Source organism: Lissotriton vulgaris, chromosome 2_2 (genome assembly GCF_964263255.1).
Source record: "Lissotriton vulgaris chromosome 2_2, aLisVul1.2, whole genome shotgun sequence".
Lineage (NCBI taxonomy): Eukaryota > Metazoa > Chordata > Amphibia > Caudata > Salamandridae > Lissotriton > Lissotriton vulgaris.
This window is the reverse complement of record NC_141688.1, coordinates 206,835,105-206,857,404: the sequence shown is the minus strand read 5'-3', so window position 1 is coordinate 206,857,404 and position 22,300 is coordinate 206,835,105. Positions and strand designations below refer to the sequence as shown.

Sequence of the window (22,300 nt, the reverse complement as noted above, 5' to 3'; positions counted from 1 at the left end):
TAGAGGGTTGGCCGGGCCGTGAAATGTGGTCACATTTCTTGAGACCTAACATAAAGCAAGCTGCTGCATGTAAAGTTGCTCTGAGTGGATCTAGATGAACTTTGGGAATGCCTGAGAGAAGGGCAATTCTGTAATCTAATCTGGAGAAGACTTGAGACTGCACCACTGTTCTGAGGTCTTGTTCCTGGATCAGTTGTCTGTCGCCCCACAGCTGCTTGAGTTGGTATGATGCATGTCGAGCTAATATTTTGCTGTTCCTTTTTCATCTGCAGGGATGCCCTCAAGTTGCTGGCGCAGAAGGGTCAGAGCAAGGCTGCAGAACGGGTGCCTCCACCTCCATTGGTTTCAGCTCCCCCACAAGCACCCCATCCTGCTGAGACCGCCAAAGCCCCTCAGACTGCACCCACCACGGCAGCTCACCCGAGGCCTCTGGTGCCACCACTGTCTGTTCCAGGACAGCCTCCAGCGCCGGTAATTGAAGGGGAGGCATCTTTGGCACACATTCTACAAAAGGGCTGAAAGTAAACATGCTAATTCTAGGCAACAAGATATGTATTTTGTTTGTAAATCAAAAACTAAGGGATTGGATCAGTAAAAGCCCTAAACAGATATTTCAAAGAAATCACATATTCATTTAAATATTGCCTGTAAATCTGGGTTATGAATGAAATTTTCTTCTGTGTCAGTAATGGGTTTAGCACTCAATAGATATCTCTAAAATGCACTCTGTCAAACATGCACTCATGCACCCATTCATCCATGCACTAATTCACTCTTGCATTCATCCTCTAACGCAACCATAATAAAACACACACACATGTTCAAAAGAAATAAATAGAATCATCATAGTTTATAAAAAGAAAATATTCTGATGTCTAAACGCAGCAGGCATTTGCTTTCATTAGCGAAATTAAACTTAGCTGGTGTCCACATAGCAGCGATATTATACATATAGCATTGTTGTTTTCCAGTATGCCCACCACTTTTAAAACCAATGTGTTGGCCATCTTGGAATGGTAAAACAGCGATGCACAACGGCATTCAATAATGGACGCCTGGTTTAGTGAAACGTGAGCCGCGGGGCACTGGAGGCAAAATGAGAGACAAGCAAGGGGCACAAGTTAGAAGTGCCTGTGCAGCATATATCGTCTTAAAAAAATTTAAATAAAAAGAGCATAAGCAAAGAAATGAAAGGGGAGAGATAGGAGAAAATTGAAAACCGTACGGAGATACTGAAGCACCCTCATTTTCAGCTCCATGTGCATACATGATTAGAAAATTCCTTCATTTATATAGCAAAAGAGACAATGACTGATATAGACTGAACCAGACCCCCATTCAGTACACTGTTATCTCCTGGATCTCAAACCTGTTCTGTGGTGAGACCTACTTCTGTAGAGTGAAAATAATTTTGAGCTACTAAAGGCGAAGCAAGTTTTGTAGATACCAGACACCCCCACACCCAGCTTCATTGACTTTAATCCTAATGTCCATAGAGCCAGATACTATGGTTCGGACAAAATACTTTGACTAGGGGCATTATGACAGGGCTGCCATGTGTCTCAGTAGGAGCGTGGTTTGTGGCTATGTATGAACATGTGTGTGTATGAAGAGGATATATTTGGATGGGTAACCAAGAGCCTATGTTGTATGCACTTGTGACAGAGGACATAGCTTTCGCCATATGGGGCACCATTACATGTATGTATTTTTTTTAATGGGAGGAATTTAAAATGCAGAAAAATTTTCTATGCAACATTTTTCTGCACTTTATATTTCTCCTATTTAAAAATAAAAGGGCTGTATTTTTCCGTTATAAATAGGGCAAGCTGTCTGCTGCGTGTAAATGCAACACTTAGAGATGGGAGAAAATTACACTGAGAAGTTACATTTATATGTATTCCAGAAAACTTATCAGTTTAATTTGGGAATCTGCCTTTACAGCGCAGGCTGACCCATGCGTGCCCTTTCCAAGCAAGCTTAACAACGCTTGCCTAAATCACTCATTTGCGTGGTTGAGGTAGTCAGCAGTCTAGATGTGCAGATGGGCGGGGAGAGGAACAGGAAGGTTCAGAAGAGGGAGGTGTGGGACATGGCCTGCAAGCCAGGTTTATGACACAGGGTGGGTTGGGAAGAGGCAGTTTTCAGGGGTCCGGGGTCAGTTTTAGGGCTCTGTGGGCTATAGTTGAGGCAGTTTTTCGGACAGGGGCCTAGTGGTAGGGCTCAGGCTGAGAAGTCAGGGTTACTTTAAGGGCTGGGGTGGAGTGGATTGCAGGACTCGTGTTTAGAGTTTTAGGGCACCGGGCTGGTGTATGCTATTTACCACGCATATCCCTTTAGCAGTCATGCCTTTTCAAAGAAATTCATTGTAAAGGCATGTGTGGTAAAGAAGCGGTCGTGGTACAGACTGCGTTGTTTAGGCATGTGTGGTTTAGACATTCGTGGTTGTATCATACAACCATCTAATATGACCCCTATTTAAATTGTTGCCTTGACATACAGCAGGGGGAATTTAAAGTGAACAAACATGCTTTACAAACCATTAAGAACATTAACCAATTCAGTACTGCTGTATTGAGAATAAGCTTTGCCACAAAGTGCGATACCAGATTTTTTTTCTGTGGAAGCACACAACTTCGACCCAATCAAATCCTATACACAGGGGAATCTACATGTGGGTGGTTCCGAAGCTGCTCTCTCTCTGAGTAGTACTCTGAAAGCTCTTCTTTGTTGACATCATCCTGTACTGTAAAGTAAAATTTAAAAAGAAAACATGATTCCATAAGACACAAGGCATCCAACCAGTGCCTGAATTAGTAGTAATAAGTTTGCGATCCTTGCATTGTTGAGCTTTTCCTTAGCTCTGAGCAACTGGCCATCAATAGACACTCAATGCTTTTATTGAGCGCACATTTCCAGATCTGGTTCGGTCTGTGCTATACTTAATGAAGGTATATTAAAACTAACTGGAAAATCTGCTGTTTATACGTGTATATAGATGGTGGATCTTATATGGCTGAAGAACAGCCCCAGTGGTAATTGTTTCTCCAAGCCACACAATGCTTAAGAGACTTACTATAGCTGCAGCATTCACACACAAGCCCCAAGGTCGTAGATCCTGCACATTCTTCTGCTAAATCAAATCTTGAATGTGATTCTCTTCTTGAAAGACTTAAGTCTCTATGCCTCTGTGTCCCAGCATGGCAAGCACTGCCTTGAATAACGCCAGAATTGGAAGTAGGTGCTATAGATGTCATGGGGCCAAAGTGAAGCAATGAGCCCATTGACATGTTGTTCCACATCCATGCAGACTAGTAGATGTAAGGATATTGATCATGGTTTTTCCAATTCCTAATGTGAAGCCTCTATAGTTACAGATAACTGCACTTTTCTATAGCGTTAGCCAGCTTTGTACGATTAGTGATTTGTCATTAACTGGAAGGAGCTACATTCATTCATCAGTGCAGGAGAGTGTACCTACCCTTGCAGCTCATGACTGATGCTTTCTTCCAGGGGAGCTTTTCAGAAATTCCTGCCAGCAACATTCGCAGAGTCATAGCCAAAAGGTTAACTGAATACAAAAGCACCGTCCCTCACGCATATGCAACCACTGATTGTGACCTGGGAGCCGTGCTAAAGCTACGGAAGGAACTGGCGAAAGGTGAGCTCCATGCAGATGTACTTGTCATTGGTGAAAGGTGAGCTTCATTTAGAATATACTTGTCATTGATGAAAGGTGAGCTCCAATCAGATATACTTGTCATTGGTGAAAGATGAGTTTAAGGTGAGATTAATTCAGAATATACACGTCAATGGTGAAAGGTGAGCTTGCTTAGAATATACTTTGTCGTTGGAGAAAGGTGAACTTCATGCAGGATAACAAGATAGAGGATTTGGAGAGTCCATTGTAAATCCCGTCAATCAACCTTGGCCTAATAGAAATAGTATTGGTATGCGAAAGACATCGTGAGGACTTTCAGAAAGTTCATCTGAGATTGCATTCCACCCGTGGCTTACTATTGGGATTCGGGTTTGTAACTCATGTTTTGTGGCATTTGATTTGCTGGCTTTATTTGCTTTAGGGTGTGCAGCTTGAGTTGGTATCTCCCTATACTAAAGTAGTGTTTACAGTATTCTACCACCATTTTGTTTCCTTTAACCAGGCTTTTAAATCTTGATCTTATCTCATCACATTTGCTGTACATTCAAAGACCAAGGTCAAATGTTAAGCTGTGTTTTCATGAGAGCCTATTGTTGTTTATTTTGTTTTCGGCTGACTACAAAGTGAGAGCATTTATAGGTAAGAGGAATGCAGCACACTTTCTCCATGGAACCTTCTTGGGCCTTTTTTTTTTTAATTTTAGACATAGCCATCTCAAAATGTTACTCTGTCTTCATCTGCAGAACCCATTTGAACTTTTTTTGCTAAACTCCTCTGCTCTTGACGGAACCAGGCGGGCATGAGTCATGGGCGGCGTCTGCTCATGGCGGCGTGCTTCTGTCACGGCCCCGCCCGCTCATTAATTACCCCACACATGCGGGGAATTAATGCTGCGTGGGCATAGCGGCAGCCCCATGACGGAACCACGCCGTCATGAGCAAACGCCGCCCATGGCTCATGACGGCGTGGTTCCGTCATAAGCAGGCAAGGGGTTAACCGATGGCGATCTTGGGCAATTTACACTGTTATGGCCCATTCACTTTCAAGCGCATGATAAGATATTTTCACAGGAAAGAGCCAGCTATGTTGCAATACAATTTCACAATGCTTGGTTTTCACTTTTATGTGTTCACCATATGCTTTATTTTTAACATCTGTGGCAACTTGTTTTGGAGAGTTGGATTTGTTTAAGGGCACATTTTATTAAAAGTTTTGTGTTTGTTTAGCCCCACAATTATGTATGCGATTTCCAACTGTGCTTTGTTCGAAACACCTATATTACGCATATAAGCTATTTCCTCGTTTGTCCTTGCAGGCGCTATGGTCATGATTTCAATGATGCAGCGGGCGTAGTCGCACAGGTGCCAAAAGCTCTTGAAAACCCACCGAACACAAATTATTGCTAGCCCGTCTGCACCCGTCCGCGCCAGTCCAACGCCTCCCGCCAGAGATGCTGGCCAAAATCTACTGGATAAGAGATTTTACTCTAGAGAGGAGTTGCTTAGTTTACGCCCCTCTAAGCCCCAAGGTTGTTTGGCCCCTCTTGATCCCTTGAGTGGCCCGATAACTTGTGTATGCGAACAATTTAGTCTCCCTACTACCATAGGAGCTTTTCTTAAATCTCCTTCGCAACAACGACTAAAGGTGCTACAGTTGAATGTGAGGTCGTTACCTAAACACCATGCGGAAATATTTGATCTTATAGTTGATGAGTCTCCGGATATCTTCTTCCTAACGGAAACATGGATGAGGGACGACCTCACGACAATTCCGAACTTAGCACTACCCCCTGAATATTCGATTACTCTGGTAAATAGTTACCAGAGGAGGCGGCATTGCTGTGATCAAGAGATCTGCCTACTCCTGCCTCTTTGAGAAGGTTAATATGAAAGGTGGGGAATGCGCATATTTTAACATAACTATTAATACTCACTTTACCTTTGCAGGGTTATTAATATATAGGCCCCCTGGACCCATGTGCGGGTTTAATATCTCTCTTTTGGAGACTGTAGAAGCGTTTGCTGTGGGGTCAGCTAATTTTAGTATTTTAGGCGATCTTAATCTTCACTTTGAGTTGGAACACGATCTGACGATTCGTACCCTGGTTGCTGACTTAGCCGCCTTACAGCTCCTTCAAAGAGTAAAAGGCCCCACCCATAATGGAGACCATGTGTTGAATCCGATTTTTACGAATATCGAGTTGTCCAGTACCACCATCCCTACACCGATAGCCTGGTCAGACCATTTTTTAGTGGAGTTGACTTTTTATATCCCTACCTCTAGCATTTGTAAAATTCAAAGAGCCATGCGCAAAAGCTCTTGGCCTAAGCTCCGATTAGAGGATTTTCATGCACTTTTGGGATCTGATCCATTGGGTCCTTTTACAGACATAGAGACAGGTTATGACTACTATTGCACATGGCTAACTCGGGCACTAGATAGACTCATACCAGCCAAATGGGTTAAAGGACGCAAGTAGGACGCCAACCCTTGGTACGATGATACCCTGGTGGGCTTGAAGAAGATCGGTAAAAGATACTAACGTGAGTGGAGGAAAGATTATTCCTCTGAGAAAAAGACCTATTACTTAAAAAAGCTTAATTTCTAATTTCTAATTTAAAACATTTATAAAGCGCAGCGTGCACCGTACGGTTTCTTGGCGCTGGTAGGGGGTTCGGCAACTGAGGGCAAAGACAAGGAGCCTGTGAAAGAGAGACGGGGAGAGTTACACGGGGAAGGCCTGATTGAAAAGGAACGTTTTTAGATCCTTGCGGAAAGAAAGATAGTGGGTGGCAGAACGGAGATGGTCAGGGAGGGAGTTCCAGAACGTGGGAGCCAGGGTAGAGAAGTTGGTCCCACCCCACTTTTTGCGTTTGAAACGTGGGATCTGAAGGAGAGACTTGGAAGAAGAACGAAGCTCTCTGGTGGGAACGTATTCTTTTATTAATGAAGAAATGAAGGCGGGGGCAGTGCCTTGGCGGGCCTGGAAGACCATGCAGCCGGTCTTAAAGAGGGAACGTTCCTTTACGGGAAGCCAGTGAAGCTCCCTGAGAAGGGGTGTGGAGTGGTGATAGCGTGGGAGACCATAGACCAACCGGGCCGCCTGGTTCTGGATCATCTGGAGTCTCCGCAGGCTGTATGCTGGGATGCCATGGTAGAGGGCGTTGGCATAGTCCAGCCGCGATATCACCAGGGCGGCCATGATCAGCTTAAGTGCCTGTGGGGAGAAAAAACGGGAAACAGTGCGGATGGTTCGAAGAGTGAGGAAACAGGAGGAGACCACAGAACTGATTTGTGAATGGAGGGTGAGTTGGTTGTTCATTTTGACACCTAGTGTTTTGACCGTGGTTGAGGGGGAGGGTGCGGGACCAAGAGAGGAGGGCCAGAAAAGGGAGTTCCAGGGGCTGGAAGAACCACCGGTGAGAACCAACTCGGTTTTGTCCGGGTTCAGCTTAAGATGGTTGTGGTTCATCCAGTCCCTGATGAATGTCATGGTTGACTGGAAATTAGAGACGGAGAGGGAGGAGGAGGATAGATCAAAGATGAGCTGGAGGTCATCCGCATAATTGTACACGGTGACCTCCAGCTGCTGGAGTGCGAAAATAAGAGGAAAGATATAAAGGTTGAAAAGTAAGGGAGAGAGAGAGGATCCCTGGGGAACACCACAAGTGACAGGAAGTGGGGTGGTAGTAAAGTCTCCTAACCGGACCGCCTGGGTGCGGTCCCTCAGAAAGGAGGAGAGCCAGACCAGAGCTGATCCCCCGATTCCAGCAGCCTTGACACGGGAAAGTAGGATGGTATGGTCCACCGTGTCAAAGGCGGCGGAGAGATCGAGGAGGACCAGTGCCTGGTGTTTGTTATCATCCATACCCTTTCTGAGGTTGTCTAGGACTGAGACCACAACTTATTCAGTCGAATGCCTAGGACGGAAGCCGGCCTGGCGGGATGCCAGTCCCCCATTGACTTCTACATGGGCGCTGAGTACCGCGGTGACATGGCGTTCCAGCACCTTGCCCAAAAAGGGCAGCAGGGAAATGGGGCGGTAGTTGGCTGAGATGGACGGGTCCGCGCCAGGTTTCTTTAAGATGGGCACTATGGTGGCTGCTTTGAGCGCAGGGGTCACTACACCCTGTGCTAGGGAGCTATTGAGGAAAGTGATGGGGGGGTTCAGGACAGCAGGAGTAGATTTGTTGCAGGATTCTTGCCGGACAGACGTCAGCCGGGGAACCCGACTTCACTTTGGGAAGTATCTCCAGAAATGTTTCCTGAGTGAGGGGGGGAATGGAGGTAAGATGGCATTGAACGGTGGGAGGGGAGGGATCAACAAAGGCAGGCGAGGGAGGGGGGATGTTGGCCTTGATGGTTACGATCTTATTCAAGAAATAGGTGTTAAGTTGATCGCATAGAAGCTGGGAAGGAGGGATTTGGGGTGAAGTTCTATCTGAGAAGGCCAGGTCATTCACTATACCGAAGATTTCCCTGGGTTTATTTTCGGCTGACATTATTTTTGTTGAAAAGTAGGTGGTTTTTGCGGCAAGAATTGCAGTTTTGTATTTGGCCAGTGATGTGAGAAAAACGGTTTTTAGTAAGGGACAGTAATATTTCCTCCATTGCCTCTCCGCCCGTCGGACGCTCAGTTTAAGCTCTTTTAGGTGGTCGTTAAACCACCTGTTGGAATCCTTAGGTCGACGGATGGAAATGCGACGTAGGGGAGCCACTGAGTCACAGCCTCCAGCCAGCCAGGTATTAATGGCGTTGGCTTGAGAGACGGATGAAGTACCAGAAAGGGTCGGAGTGGAGTTCCGAAGCAGGGAGGTCAAGGAGGGAAGATCGAGTCTGTTCCAATTCCGCGCCCAGGTATTTTTGGCATGCGGAGCTTTGGATACCGGATTAAGAGAGATGGAGAAGGAGATAAGAGCATGGTCGGACCAGGGACAGGGAGAGACAGTCGCCGAGGACACTGGGAGGTTGAGGGACCAGACCTGGTCAAGTATGTGCCCGTGAGAATGAGTGGGGACAGTTATGTGCGGTACAAAGTTGAGAGAAAGAAGGGATTCTGTGAATTCTTTCGAGGCAGTACACTCAAGTGGGTCTGAGGGCCAGTAATTGAAATCCCCTAGCACCAAGACCGAAGCGTAGTTGACCACCAGGTTGGCCAGCAGGTCTTGAAATGCCGGTAGGAATAAAGACGAAGACTGGGGTGGGCGTGTGAAGTAGTGTGGCTCACTGGTTAGAGGCGGCAGACCCGAGAGCAGAGGACGGCCCGGGACCAGGGTTCGAATCCCGGCGCGGCAGGTTTCTGGACCAGGGTCAGCGGACTCGATAATTCTCTCGCCTCGGTGCCCACTCTGATCAGCGATCACACTCGGAAACTCTGGGCATTAGCTTGCCTCATCTTCACTAACGGCCCCACCAGACCGCCGGGGATGCCTGGTCTCACCCTGGAGATACCCATTAAGGGACCATCTCTCAGGGAAGCCAGGAAGGGTTTTGCAGTGGTCGAAGCGCCTTGGGACCCTCCGGGTAAGTAGTGCGCTATATAAATGCCTATACATACATACATTAGGAGGCAAGTAATCGGGGGGGAGAAGAAAAGGGAACGGACTACCAGGAAATCTGTGGGCGGGATGGGGGGGAAAGGGAAGTGTTTGAAAGTTCAATTCAGACCGAGCGATTAACGCCACACCACCACCAACCCTGCCCGCCGGGCGGTCGGCACGTAGGGCAACGTAGGAGGGGGGAAGGGTAGCCAAGAGAACGGGGAGGGAAGAATCACAAAACCAGGTTTCGGTCAAGAGCAGTAAGTCGGGCTTCTCTGAGTCGAGTAGGACAAACAGCTCATGGTGGTGCTTGACCGCTGACCTGGTGTTGAGTAGGAGAACAGATAGTGACGGAGTGGTAGGGGGGATGGGTCAAGTGGGGAGGAACAGAGTAGCGGAGGAGCCAGCAACGAAGATGTATCCTAAAGCCATTTGTAGAACTCGGGCGGAGTACTATGCCTCCGAAATAAAAATCTGCTGTAATCCTGCTAAAGTGATCTTTAATATTCTTAAAGAACTCAGCACAAAACAATCTGCTAATAATTTCCCTACTTCGGCAGCCCAGTGCGAAGAGCTGGCCTCCTTTTTCGTGGAGAAGATCTGGGGCATTTATCTAGCCTTCACCCCTGTGAAAGCGCCTCGTTTGATCTCTGTCACGAGACTTAGTCCTGTCTCTAAACTGTCGGTTATTTCCGAAATCTCTGAGGAGGAGTTTGACAAGTTAACTAGGCATTTTACATCTGGCTCTCCGGCAGATCCCCTTAAGCCTGCCCAATTTAGAGACTCTTCCTTGTACTGTCTGGCCCCCGCTACATAGTCTTATTAATGCTTCTTTTTCAACTGCTACCGTTCCAGCTAAGTGGAAGCAGGCATGGGTCTCCCCCATATTCAAAAAACCCACCTTAGACCCTTTAACGCCCGAACATTTCAGTCCCATTTCCCTGCTACCCTGGGCTGCGAAGATTGCTGAGTCTCATGTAAACTCAATCCTTACTAACGTTTTAAATGCTAATGACACTCTGTATGAAACTCAGCATAGGTTTCGCGCCGGTCACAGCACAGAGACGGCGCTTCTGGCTATGATGGAGCACCTTCGTTCCACTCTTGATCATGGTCAAACGGCGGCACTGATCCTATTGGAGCTTAGGGTAGCCTTTGAAACTGTTTCCCACCAGATCCTGCTCCACCGGCTTGAAGAGGCAGGGATAACGGATATGGCTCTTGCCTGGTTTAGGTCTTTCCTGACCGATAGATCATTTCGTGTTTCCACCCCTCCCTTCCTTTCCAGGGCGCATTCCATTGAGCAGGGTGTTCCTCAGGGCTCGGCTTTGAGCCCCACCCTGTTCAATCTTTACGTTCAGCCACTGGCTGCGGTCGCCAAAGTGTGGGACCTTAACATCGTGTCGTACGCTGACGATATGCAGCTAGTGGTCGCCCTTACGGAAGGCGCCACCATGGATCATGCTAGGTTCAAAGCTGGTCTGGCCCTGTAGCATACTGGATGACAGTTAACTGTCTACAACTAAATTCCGCTAAGACAGAGGTGTTATTGGTCGGAAGAAATACCGATTTATGGGGGGACCATTGGTGGCCATCTACTTTAAGGCAAGTTCCTACACCGAAGACAGAAGTGAAAAATATGGGAGTCTGGTTAGACTCAGAACTAAGCTTCTGTACCCAAACGAAAAAGGTTGCCGCCACATGTTTCGGTATATTACGCAGCTTTAAACCGGTCTTGAAATTCTACGATCCCGCTACCAGGCAGTTGATTGTCCAGTCTACGGTGCTGTCCAGATTGGACTATGCATGTTCATTGCTTTGAGGTGCTAATAAAGCGGAAATTGCCCGACTGCAGCGCATTCAAAATGCGGCTGCTAGGGCCTTAGTAGGCCTGCCACGTTTTAGCCCTACCTCTGCTACTATCCGGAAACTTCACTGGCTCCCAGTAGTTCAGCGGATACAGTTTAAGACCTTATGCATCTCATTTAAAATCCTAAGACTGTCTACCCCCATAATGCTGGGGCCACTGCTGAACATGTCTCTACGCTCGGCTGGTCAGAACCTTGTTGAGGTACCCCGGTTCAATGGAAGCAGAGCGGGAGGTCGCTCCTTCCGCTTCTAAGCAGCAAAATTATGGAACACTCTACCAGTCCATATTCAGGAAATGGAGGAGTTGGTCCAATTTAGGAAAGCCATCAAAACACATTTATTTCCTTTGAAATAACCTTCTTCTGTTTGTCTATCTCTCTGAATTCAGTTTTGTTTCTCCTACAGGATTAGCGCAGTGGACGCCCCTTTGCTGGGGCAGCTGAGCGCTTTACAAGACAATATAACATAACATATTTTACTATTAAACAAGCAGTCACAAGCGCAATTACCTAGCAGCTATACTAGGGTCATGATTTAAATCGTGCAGCAGGTGCACTAGGAAACTCACTGAACACCAATTATTACTATGTGTTACTACTAAACAAGTAGTCAGGAATTCTGTTTTTCGTTCTTTTGTAACCATTCGCCCAAAGTAACACATAGCCTAAAGCATCACTGTAATAAAAGCTTTAACCTATTGAACTTTTCTATCTACAATTTGTTATATTCAGCGCATTTATATGGTACATTTTCACAGTTTTTGTTCGGTCCTAAATTTTTCTGAATCTGGACACACTAACACCTTGGCAAGGGCATTCTCTATTCTATAAATTAGCACTTCAGCCGTCGTAAACACTATATACATACTTAGTGCTAACTTACCATATGGCATTCGATACCAAGCACTGACAAAGCCAATAGGTCTCGCCTATGCAACATCTATTGGCTTTGTCAATGTATTTATAACCATGTTATACAGCAGCACTAGCTTCAGTGCAGGGTAACTGAAAATAGAAAAAGCGCTATAAATAATGGTTGTATCATCCATTTTTTTTCACATTACTTTCAGAAATTTGCAAGATAGCTAAAAAACATTACCAAAGCCAATAAATCTCACATAGGCAAGTCCTGTTGGCTTTGCCTTTGCTTGTTTCCCTTTGCCCTACTATTATCCTTCCTCTTACCATTTTCTAGACCCCCGAACCCATGTATTCTATTGTTAGTATTCTTTTTTCTTAGTATTGGGTATTTCTAAGGTCTGTATTAGAAACTGCTACTTTCAAGGTATTGAATTTCGACGTGCAAATTTTTTATCTATTGTTAACCAGCTCAGCGGAACTCTGACTAATGGAAGTCGATCCGCCAGGATTCGCACCATGGGGTGAAATAATGCTGCTTATGAATTAGCCCCCAAACTCATCCGGCGCCAGTTGAAATGGAGCATTTGGGTACATTTCGCTGCACTTCTAGCAAACCACTGTGCCTGAGGCGTGCTCTATATGTATCCTATCGCCTTTTAAGTGTTTGATTGTGGATGCTTTATACTAGGGTGCCTGGAGTTGGGATGCCTTTGGGAGGTGGGGGGTCTTCATGGGTTCCTGAAAGTGGAGGAGGGTGCTAAAAAGTTAAAGCTTGGTAGATACCGACCCACTCCTTATTGAGGTACTGAGATGAAATGGTGGTGTTTTTGTAATTAACGCGTCAAGCAAAAGTGAACTTGGTGCCTAATCGAAGTGCTCCTGTCCCAAAGGGTCTACTGGCTCCATTATTGTGGAAGCATGCTGAAGCAGTCTAGCTGCCTGGCCAGTCAGTACACGTCCTGACAGTGCCAATTTCATGCATTAGAGTGGACGTCGGCTGTCAGCTGGTATCTCACTCTACTGTGTGTTTGGCATCTGATGGCATGGGCTTCTATCAATCTGAATTCATACCATCAGTTTGGCATTGTTCACTGTATATTTTCCCACATTCTATTTTTGAATCCGTGGACACCCCTCTTCTTCTGCCTCAGTTTCACATATTCAGGCCCCTTTCCGTAAAAGAGAGTTTAGACAGCTCTACAGTTAAGGCAACAGTACTTACTTTTCATTTTCGTTTTTCAAAATAGTGTTTTTATTGGTTTGAACAAAAGAGATTGAGCGATTCGCGACAATCTGCTATCATCATAGCCATTACACAAGGGCTTTTGCAGGCCGTGTTTCCCTCCTAGCAGAAATGTACATTTATAGCATTGTTCAGTCGCACTGTATATAGCCCTGCATAGCAGTTATTCTTCATCTGTGATTTTAGTGCACCTTGCAGAATTCAGAGTTGTGTCTTAGGATGATACTGGCGTTGTAGTCTGTGTGTGGATAGGCTGCTAGGGTTTTAATGCAAATCTAGTGATAGTGTCTCAGGTTTAGTAGAGTGTTTCATGTTTAGCGTATGTCAGTTGAATATCGGTGTATGTACATTGATTTACATAGTAGACATCAGTGGGTGGAATGGTGTCCCAGTCAATGGTTCTTGTGTTCCCCATTCCCATAATTCACTTCATGGAGATTGTTGTGTCCTCATATGTGCATGTGTAGGAGTGGGAGACTCTTGCACCATGGCTGTCTGCCTCTAGTTTGGTATAAATATATAGTATGGCCTCTGTTGTATTTTATCATTTCATACTTCTTTCTGTCCATGGTTGTTTCCACCCATCCCTATTCTGTGCATGAGTCACTCCAGAAGGTTGTGAACATTCGATGGTGCGCTCCCTGATTCCATCGGTCGTTCTGGGCCATGGATATACAGCGGAACAGTTAATAAAACTTACCTTGTGAGAAGAAACTCCATTTCGTGTTTTAAGCAAGTTATTTCACTGGCAACGAGTTGAAGTTGCGTAGAGGGCAACTCTCCGACATCCCACCTATATTGAGCCCAGCTGCGGCAATAGCTCCCTGTGAATTCAAGAGTGCGCGACCAGAGCAGAGTCCCTTGAGCATTGGTAGCTTCAGGATCAGGGTGGGCAGGATTTCTTCCGGAATTGAAGGAAAGAGGAAGAACATGCACGAAACCCGGGTCAGAAGAGCAGCATCATTCATGGGAGGAGCTTCAGTGTTAGGTGAGGTAAATCGGATTCGCAAAGTAGGCACAAGATTCGACAGGGAACTAAAGTGAAGTCAATGTTACAGCTGCGTACATTCGTAAGATAGCAGCGTCGAAAAACAAGACTTCCTTCCACATCTACTTGAAGAACAGATTAATTCTGTCCTCATCACTGTTTTCAATGACATTTACAGTTCTACCAGAGGTATCTTTGCATACACGTGCAAAGTGTCCCTTTCGATTACAATTTCTCATGTTGCTGTTCTTGCCCAACAATTTACACTATTAGCAAGATGCCCAGAGCCTCCACATCGAAAACACTTCATCCTGTTTTCTTGATACAATCTTCCCTTGTGGATCTCTTTCGCCGATTCATCTTTATTTTTTAGGTCTCGCCTATCCCATTCCGCAAGGAATGGATAGGGGAGAATTTTAGGAGGTAAAATGAGTTTGCAAACCAACGGCGGATTTCAAACAGTGCATGTGTTCGTGAACGCGCTTCTCCTCGAGCCGCCTACCTCCTAGAGCTTCACTTCAAAGGTTCCGCCCACAGCATGCGCTGCTTCACTTCAAAGGGCTTCACTTCAAAGGCTCTGCCCACAGCATGCGCTCGGCCTCCGGCATTTCTCCTTCCACGGCTAGCCGGCCGTACTTTCACTTTCACGGTTGCCAGGCCGTGTCTCGCATTTCTCCTCCCCACAGCAATGCCAAGAGCATGTTCTTAATTTAGTACTGCTCTGTGTAGACATTTTTCGAGCCGATGTCCAGATTATTTCTCTGTCGTCACGCCGCGGGGGTGATCAAAGCCAGTACTTAAGTTGAATTAAATCTATTTACATCCAGATGCAGTGAACTATCTTCCTCTTCCCGATCCCTACTCTTCGATCTACGTCTGAAAAGGATGAACAATAGCTCCTGTGACAGAATTAATCGTCCACATTCCAGATCTATTTGTTCATTTGATAAATATTCTTCGTACTGAAAGTTTTGCCTTAATTTCCAATAAAATTATTCGGTGACAATTGTTCTACGTTATTCTTCACACTGAACGGGTCCACTGCGACATATAGGAGCAGATGGCAACATGGTACAGTGGGAAAGGGACTTCTGTGACGCTTCAATCTGCACAGACCTCCTTGTAGCTGCTTTTATTCTGTGCGTTAAATAACACGCTGTCGGTTATAGGGTCTTATTGTTCGTTCAGCATGGCATTACTTCATTTCAAAGTGTCAGCGTGACATTTTCATTTGTGTAAATATATACTGCACACAGTGATATTTATTTGTATCTCTCGCATAAGACCATCTGTAAGTGTAGGTCTGTTTATACTCCCCCCCGTGACATTAAATCATATAAACCCTGCTACTTTTACTGGGAGTTGTGTTTTTTTAACTATGTTGTATAACTTAACTGCCTCGGGGGCTGACCATATATATTTAGGGTATTTATGGATTCACATGCAGTGTCTTTTTTTAGGACGCATTGTACTATCAGTACGGGTCGGTTACAAACTTGTTCTGAATTGACTCTATCACTGCTGCTTTCTGTCCCAAAGGGAGACAGGAGGTGGCAGGTGCGGACAGGAGGTGTGCACGTGTACAGACAGGAGATGTGCACTCCATACGCGTGCACATCTCCTGTCCCCAGAGGCTGGTTTCAGTCCCCCCCCCCCCCAACACACACTCCACGGAGCCAGATCGCCCTGGAGTTTCTACCCGCATACACTGGACCATTCTCTTCAGCCCACTTTTACTGATTGTTTGGGGAAAGATTTCGGCTCTCCTGTATTTGCGTGTAGTGCGCATGTTACATACATGCATTGCCGAGTGTGATTAGTTCACGCTGTGCAGTGGTTGGAAATGTTACATTTGACATTGAACTCTCTGAGCTGTGAGGTCCTTGTGATATTACATCGACTACCAATCAGGGACGATTAAAGGCAAATTATCGCCTGTTCGTATACTAAAAGAACTCACTCACTCAAAATGATCAATGTTCTCACCGTTCACAGGTCACGAGTATACATGTAACACTCAGTACACAGCCCTGAGTTTCAGCCCCAGGGAGTAGAGTGTTTCTGGCATACCAAGTGTTGGGCACTTTATGGTGACTTGGTACCCTGTGTGCTGGCATTGGACTGATCAGCAGAGCAGGTATTCTAACTCAACAGTGTCACACTGAAGTCTTGCATCTGGGGGAAGCGTGTAAAGACGCCTAATGAGACCAGATAAGGACGCATCAGTCTGTGCACCCCTGTACGTGCACACCAGAGGTCAGCCTAGACTCCAGAGCAGCCTTTGTAATCACACTCTAGGGGAGAGTTTAAAGATGACTCGTATGTGTGCGTATGTGGGGGGGAGGGGGGGCACACTATCACCCTGTGACCCCAGCTATACTGGCTAGTTCTCCCCTTTTAAAGGAGCCGCTCTTAACTTCAATTAAAACCTTATCTTCAATTAAAATATTGCCGTATTGTGTCATTTCCTGGTTATATTCCCAAAGTATCTCTTACTCCCGGGCTTACCCGATCGCCTTTTATTTGTCACAGGTGAATCTCTCTCCCATCCTCACTCTCAACCCACATTTCCTTTCTGCCCCTCTGCAGTGCTTTGACACAACTTTAGGGCACTTAAGCACTGCACAATTACTCACCTTTACAAATTAGCAGGTGCCCACCTCCCATATGCTGTACACTCGCCCTATGTCTGGTGCCTACTGCCCTCTCATGTCCTTCTCTGCCTAATGTCTTCTTTCCGTACTTGGCGCTTTAAAGCAGAGTCGAAAAGGGGTAAAGCCCTATAGAAACAAGCATTTGCAGTGCAATAGGGCTCGCATTTGCGAGAATTTGGGCAGTTGGCTCACTCATTTTTTCTTGTCTTCCTACTCGGTGCCCGCAAGCACTCTAGCGCTTGCAGCGCTCCATTTGCTAAACCCCCTCCTTCCTCCCCCCCGCCTTCTTGTTCTGTCATACTAAGGGTTCGCACTTCCATTATGTACAGCGGCTATCTTTCTTCGTACCGACTTTTGACAGTATTTATGGCCATTACTATTACGTCATTATTCTCAGTGCAAGGTACCAAGACTTGTTTAGAAAGGGGACTCCATTCTCCTTGGCCTGAGAGGAGTCCCCTACTGCCCCATCACTGCAACTGCTAGCATTTGCAAAGCCAGGCCTCAGAATGTTTGCAAACCACTGACAGCACCCCCTTAATTTGTGAAAATAGAACAAGAAAGAGAATCTTTTAATCTCGTATCAGAGGACAGAGAACTTGACAATGTCAATGCTTCAATCGCTTAACGAACTGCAAATGTGAGGCACGTTTGTGCTTTAAGGCGTGATAAAGAACACCACCGAAAAAACCCACAAGTTAACAACACTTTTTATTTATCTACTGAAAGCCATGTAAACATGTCACTTCCACGTTCCACACCTCTGTTCGAAATATTTGTCACTTTCAGCCTATTCCGACCTAAGTACAAATTGATAATTGTCAAAATACTTGTGATGTGTAAAAACTAAAATTTTCTTTTCACAATATTTTGTGCTGATTAGGTACAGTACATGTGAGCACAACCACGCGCATTGTGCACACCTGCCATTTGCCTGCTGCCACACGCATTAAGCTCACCAGGCTGCCCACCCCCTCACCCACGCTCGCCAATGTCCCTCCCACCCTTCCTTTGCTCTCCGCCGCAAGGTCTCGCAGGCTCCTCTCCGCCCCCTTCCTTTAATGGCCCTCCCCCTCCCCCAGCGCAGGGCACGCATCGCTTGTTAAAAGTGCGGAAACTAAAGGAGCGATACCCAGGAAAACATTATGTATACTGTTATAAACATGTTTTGGATATCTTGCAAAATTATTTACATTTTTAAAACAATACCACGCCGCTCTTCGCATGCGCACTGTATGGTAGCTTTACAACAAGTAAGTATATTCTAACAGGTTATGGTCGCAAAAAATAGATGATATGCCTTTCGCTGAAATTAGATTGTGTACAATCGATAGCCAAAGGAAGCACATACTACACTATTCACTGAGAGCAAGCAGCTGTTAATCAACGCAACACAGTGAATTAGTGAAACATAGCAGTTTACCCCAGGCTATATTTAATTTCTATGTGCCATGGAACGCAGTCATAATGTTGCTGTGTGGCATGGACTGCGCTCCCAAGCAAGCGCGCTCGCACCACTCCCGGGTGCACCCATCGCCTCTCTCTCCCTCTCTGACAACGCACTTTCAGCAGAGCGCTGGTATTCTGTTGACAAAGCCAATAACTGCAAGGCTGGACTGCAGACTTGAAGCTATTGGCTTTTTCATCAGAATACCGGGCACCCACGTTATAATTATGAAAGCAGGCTTCGTGCTGATACAATGTGATTTTTCTTTCCTACAACTCACTAGGTTTGTCGCCTCCTTGCACTCCTCCCTCCTCCCTCTGCTCCTGCTACTTCACATACCTTCAGCTGCACACAGCCCGCCTGCCAGCAGCAAAGAGCGTTATGGGGAACACATGATGGGGGTGCTGGGTATAAAAAGACCAGATCGTATTGCTTCTTGTTTACTTAAAAAAAGAATTATTAGTACCATGGCACACAGTCGATTCAATGAATTACGTTTCACTTTAGCTGCTGAAAAGATTTTAATGGTAAATCAAGCTGATGTAATTTCACAAACCTCGCCTGGTTAAGTGTTTAGAGTGATATATATATATATACATATATATATATATATCTATCCGCAGCTACCGAACACCAGCCAGTTGCACTCGTGAGCGGGTGCACACCAAACAGGGGTGTGCCCGTTAGGAAATCACAGCTCCAAACATCCACGGACTGTTAATCCAAAAGGAAAGCAGCACACGCAGGGGGTAGTTCCTCAACAGGTTTTATTCAGGGAACTAAACAGCAACGACGCGTTTCGCCATAGGGCTTTGTCAAATTGTGCAAAGAGCAAAGACGCTCGTCTCCTTAAAAAGATGTCATTCAGCATAATCGAGAGCAGAGAAGGACTACAGTACTATTGTCGTAAATGGCCTTAATCTTTGGACGGTATACATCACAATGCAAGTAGACGTACAAACATATGTAACTTGAGTTCAATAATCAAAATGTTACATAGCCCGACAAAAGACATGAATGCATAAATGCCCCAATTATAATTCATAAGCAAAACAGCCCAAGATGGGCAATGTCAGTCCAACTCTGTTCCTCGCATAAATACAGCCCGCGATGGGCACTCGATCAGGCATATCATATCAGATAGTGAGTGTGCAAAAATAGTACATGACACTAGAAAGATATAGTACCGTCATAAAATAATGACACACCAAGTACCATATCCACCCCATATTGAGTGCACACGTGGTACAGTGACAGCAATTAAAGCGCTAATGCTATTGGTACTGTGTCAAAAACAGTCACACTCAGTGTATAAGAATACATCTCGCCCTGGATGGGCATAAATAACACCTGTGAAATCCTGTGTATACACACAACCGAATCACATCAATTCATCATCAATTGTTTAGCCAAGTTGAATGTTCAAGTTAATTGATCATATGATTACCAAAGTTGATCAAAACTGGGAAAGGTACAGTTCAAATGATGCAGTAAGATAAAACAAAATATAACACAGAATATGTAATGTGCAGAATAATCATATATATATATATATATATATATATATATATATATATATATATATATATATATATATATATATATATGTTTGTTAAATTACTGCTTCTTACTGTATTTAAATGGATTAAGATGCAGTGTTAATCTTTAACGTAACATTTTATGTACGCCTAAACTAACAAATACGTAAGCCATCTGCAGCTTGTATGTTTTGCATTCATTTGCTAAAATGTACATGAATAGAGTGATACACAGTGTTTACCTTATTTTGTTTTAGACTAATCGTTCAAGGTGTTATAGATTGCACCCTTCCTCACTCTATCTATCTATCGCCCTCACTCTATCGCCCTCTATCTATCTATCTATCTATTGCCCTCACTATATCGATCTATCTATCTATCTACCTATCCATCTATTGCCCTCACTCTATCTATCGCCCTCACTCTATCAATCTATCGCCTTCCCGCTATCTATCTATCGCCTTCCCGCTATCTATCTATCGCCTTCCCGCTATCTATCTGTCGCCCTCCCTCTATCTATCGCCCTCCCTCTATCTATCGCATTCACTCTATCTATCTATCGCATCACCACAGCATCACTCAGTACCACCACAGCATCACTCAGGGGCACCACAACATCCTACCTCGCCGCCCCCCGCCCTCCCTTCCCGCCACCGCCGCTTGTCCCCGCCCCTTTTTTCTCTTCTGTAACCCTCCCCGCTCCCGCCTCCCAGCTACTCCGCCCACCCGCGCACTTCGCCTTAAATGGCGACCGTGCGAACGCGCAGCGGTCACGCGCAGCGGGCGCGCCGATTGTGCGCCGAAGGCGCGCCAAAGGTAAGCCCGTCTGCGCCCGTCCGCGACCGGATCGCGACCAGTGCCAGGACCCCTGGCCCCCGAAGACCCCGGCCGACCCGCCTGACGTACTCCGCCGCCACCCTCATCGCACTCAACACCGGCCGACGCCCAGAGTGCCACCAAGCCACTCCACGACGCACCCACGGTCCCTTCAGCTGCCACGCCTGCAAGTTCTCCTGCATCCGGACCTGCCTCGCACCAACACCCGCCAAGTCAAACACCAGCAGCACCCACCTCAAGTGCATCCTGCTCAACACCCGCTCCGTCCACAGACACGCCATCGAACTCTGGAACCTCCTAGACGCCACAGCCCCTGACGTTGCCTTCCTCACGGAGACCTGGATGAACACCTCTTCAGCTCCCAACATCGCCATCGCTATCCCAGAGGGCTACAAGATCGTCGGGAGGGACCGAAACACCAACCAGATGGGAGGAGGCATCGCCATCGTCCACAGGAGCACCATCCGTCTCACGACCAGCACCGACAACACCCTGACCAGCGCCGAACACCTGCATTTCCAGATCCACACCAACCCGAACACCACCCTCAGAGGCACCCTGATCTACCGACCCCCGGGACCACGCACGCAATTCAGCGAGGACATCGCCGACTTCGTCAGCCCGCATGCCCTCCCCTCCGCTGACTACATCCTCCTGGGAGACCTCAACTTCCATCTGGAGAACAACAACGACCGCAACACCAGCACCCTGCTCGACAACCTCGCCAACCTGGGACTCAAGCAACTGGTGTCCACCCCCACCCACCTCGCCGGACACACACTCGACGCAGTCTTCTCTTCCAGCACAGACCTCAACTTCAGCCACGCCACTGAGCTTCAATGGACGGACCACAGCTGCGTCCACTTCACCTTCAAGAGAACGACGACCCACCACCACCAGAAACAGACCGCCCGCAGAAGCTGGAACAAGATCACAGCAGACCAGCTCGCCACCTCCCTGAGCCAGCACCCTCCTGCCAGCTCAGCGAACCCCAGCCAGGCCGCCGACAACCTCACGAAGTGGATCAGCAACTGCGCGGACGAACTCGCCCCACTGAGGACCCCGCCTAGCAGACCCGGCAGCAAGAAGGCCCCTTGGTTCACCGACGAACTCAAGAGCTCCAAGAAGAACTGCCGAGCCCTCGAGAAAGTCTGGAGAAGGGAACCGACACCGGACAACAGGACCTCCTTCAAACTTGCCACCCGGAAACACCACCAGCTAATCCGCGCCGCCAAGAAAACAGCTTTCAAGGACCTGTCGGACAACAACGCACACAACTGCAAGGAACTCTTCAACATCGTGAAAGAGCTTTCCAACCCCAGCGCAGGAAACAACGACATCATCCCATCGCAAGACCTCTGCAACTCCCTCGCTTCATACTTCCACAACAAGATCGCAGACATACACAACAGCTTCAACAACCAACCAACGCACACCATGACCGAACAACCACCCCCCCCCCACCACCACCCTCCACGCCTGGACCCCGATCAGCACCGAAGACACCATCCGCACGATGAACTCCATCCACTCCGGATCACCGACCGACCCCTGCCCTCACCACGTCTTCAACAAGGCCGACGCTGTCATCGCACCCCACCTGCGAGACATCATCAACACATCCTTCGACACCGCCACCTTCCCCGAGAGCTGGAAGCACGCC

The 22,300-nt window shown here is 46.7% G+C and overlaps 1 protein-coding gene across 2 annotated transcripts in view; it reads left to right on the top strand.

Annotated features, from left to right (window-relative positions):
- The window catches only part of PDHX (pyruvate dehydrogenase complex component X), a 798,051-nt gene that overhangs the window by 610,195 nt on the left and 165,556 nt on the right, over positions 1–22,300 (top strand). For both annotated transcript variants that reach the window (XM_086959546.1, XM_086959547.1), the window contains exons 6-7: positions 273–471; positions 3,514–3,661. In XM_086959546.1, coding sequence (XP_086815672.1) covers positions 273–471; positions 3,514–3,661 — 347 coding nt within the window. The remainder of the gene's footprint in view (positions 1–272; positions 472–3,513; positions 3,662–22,300) is intronic.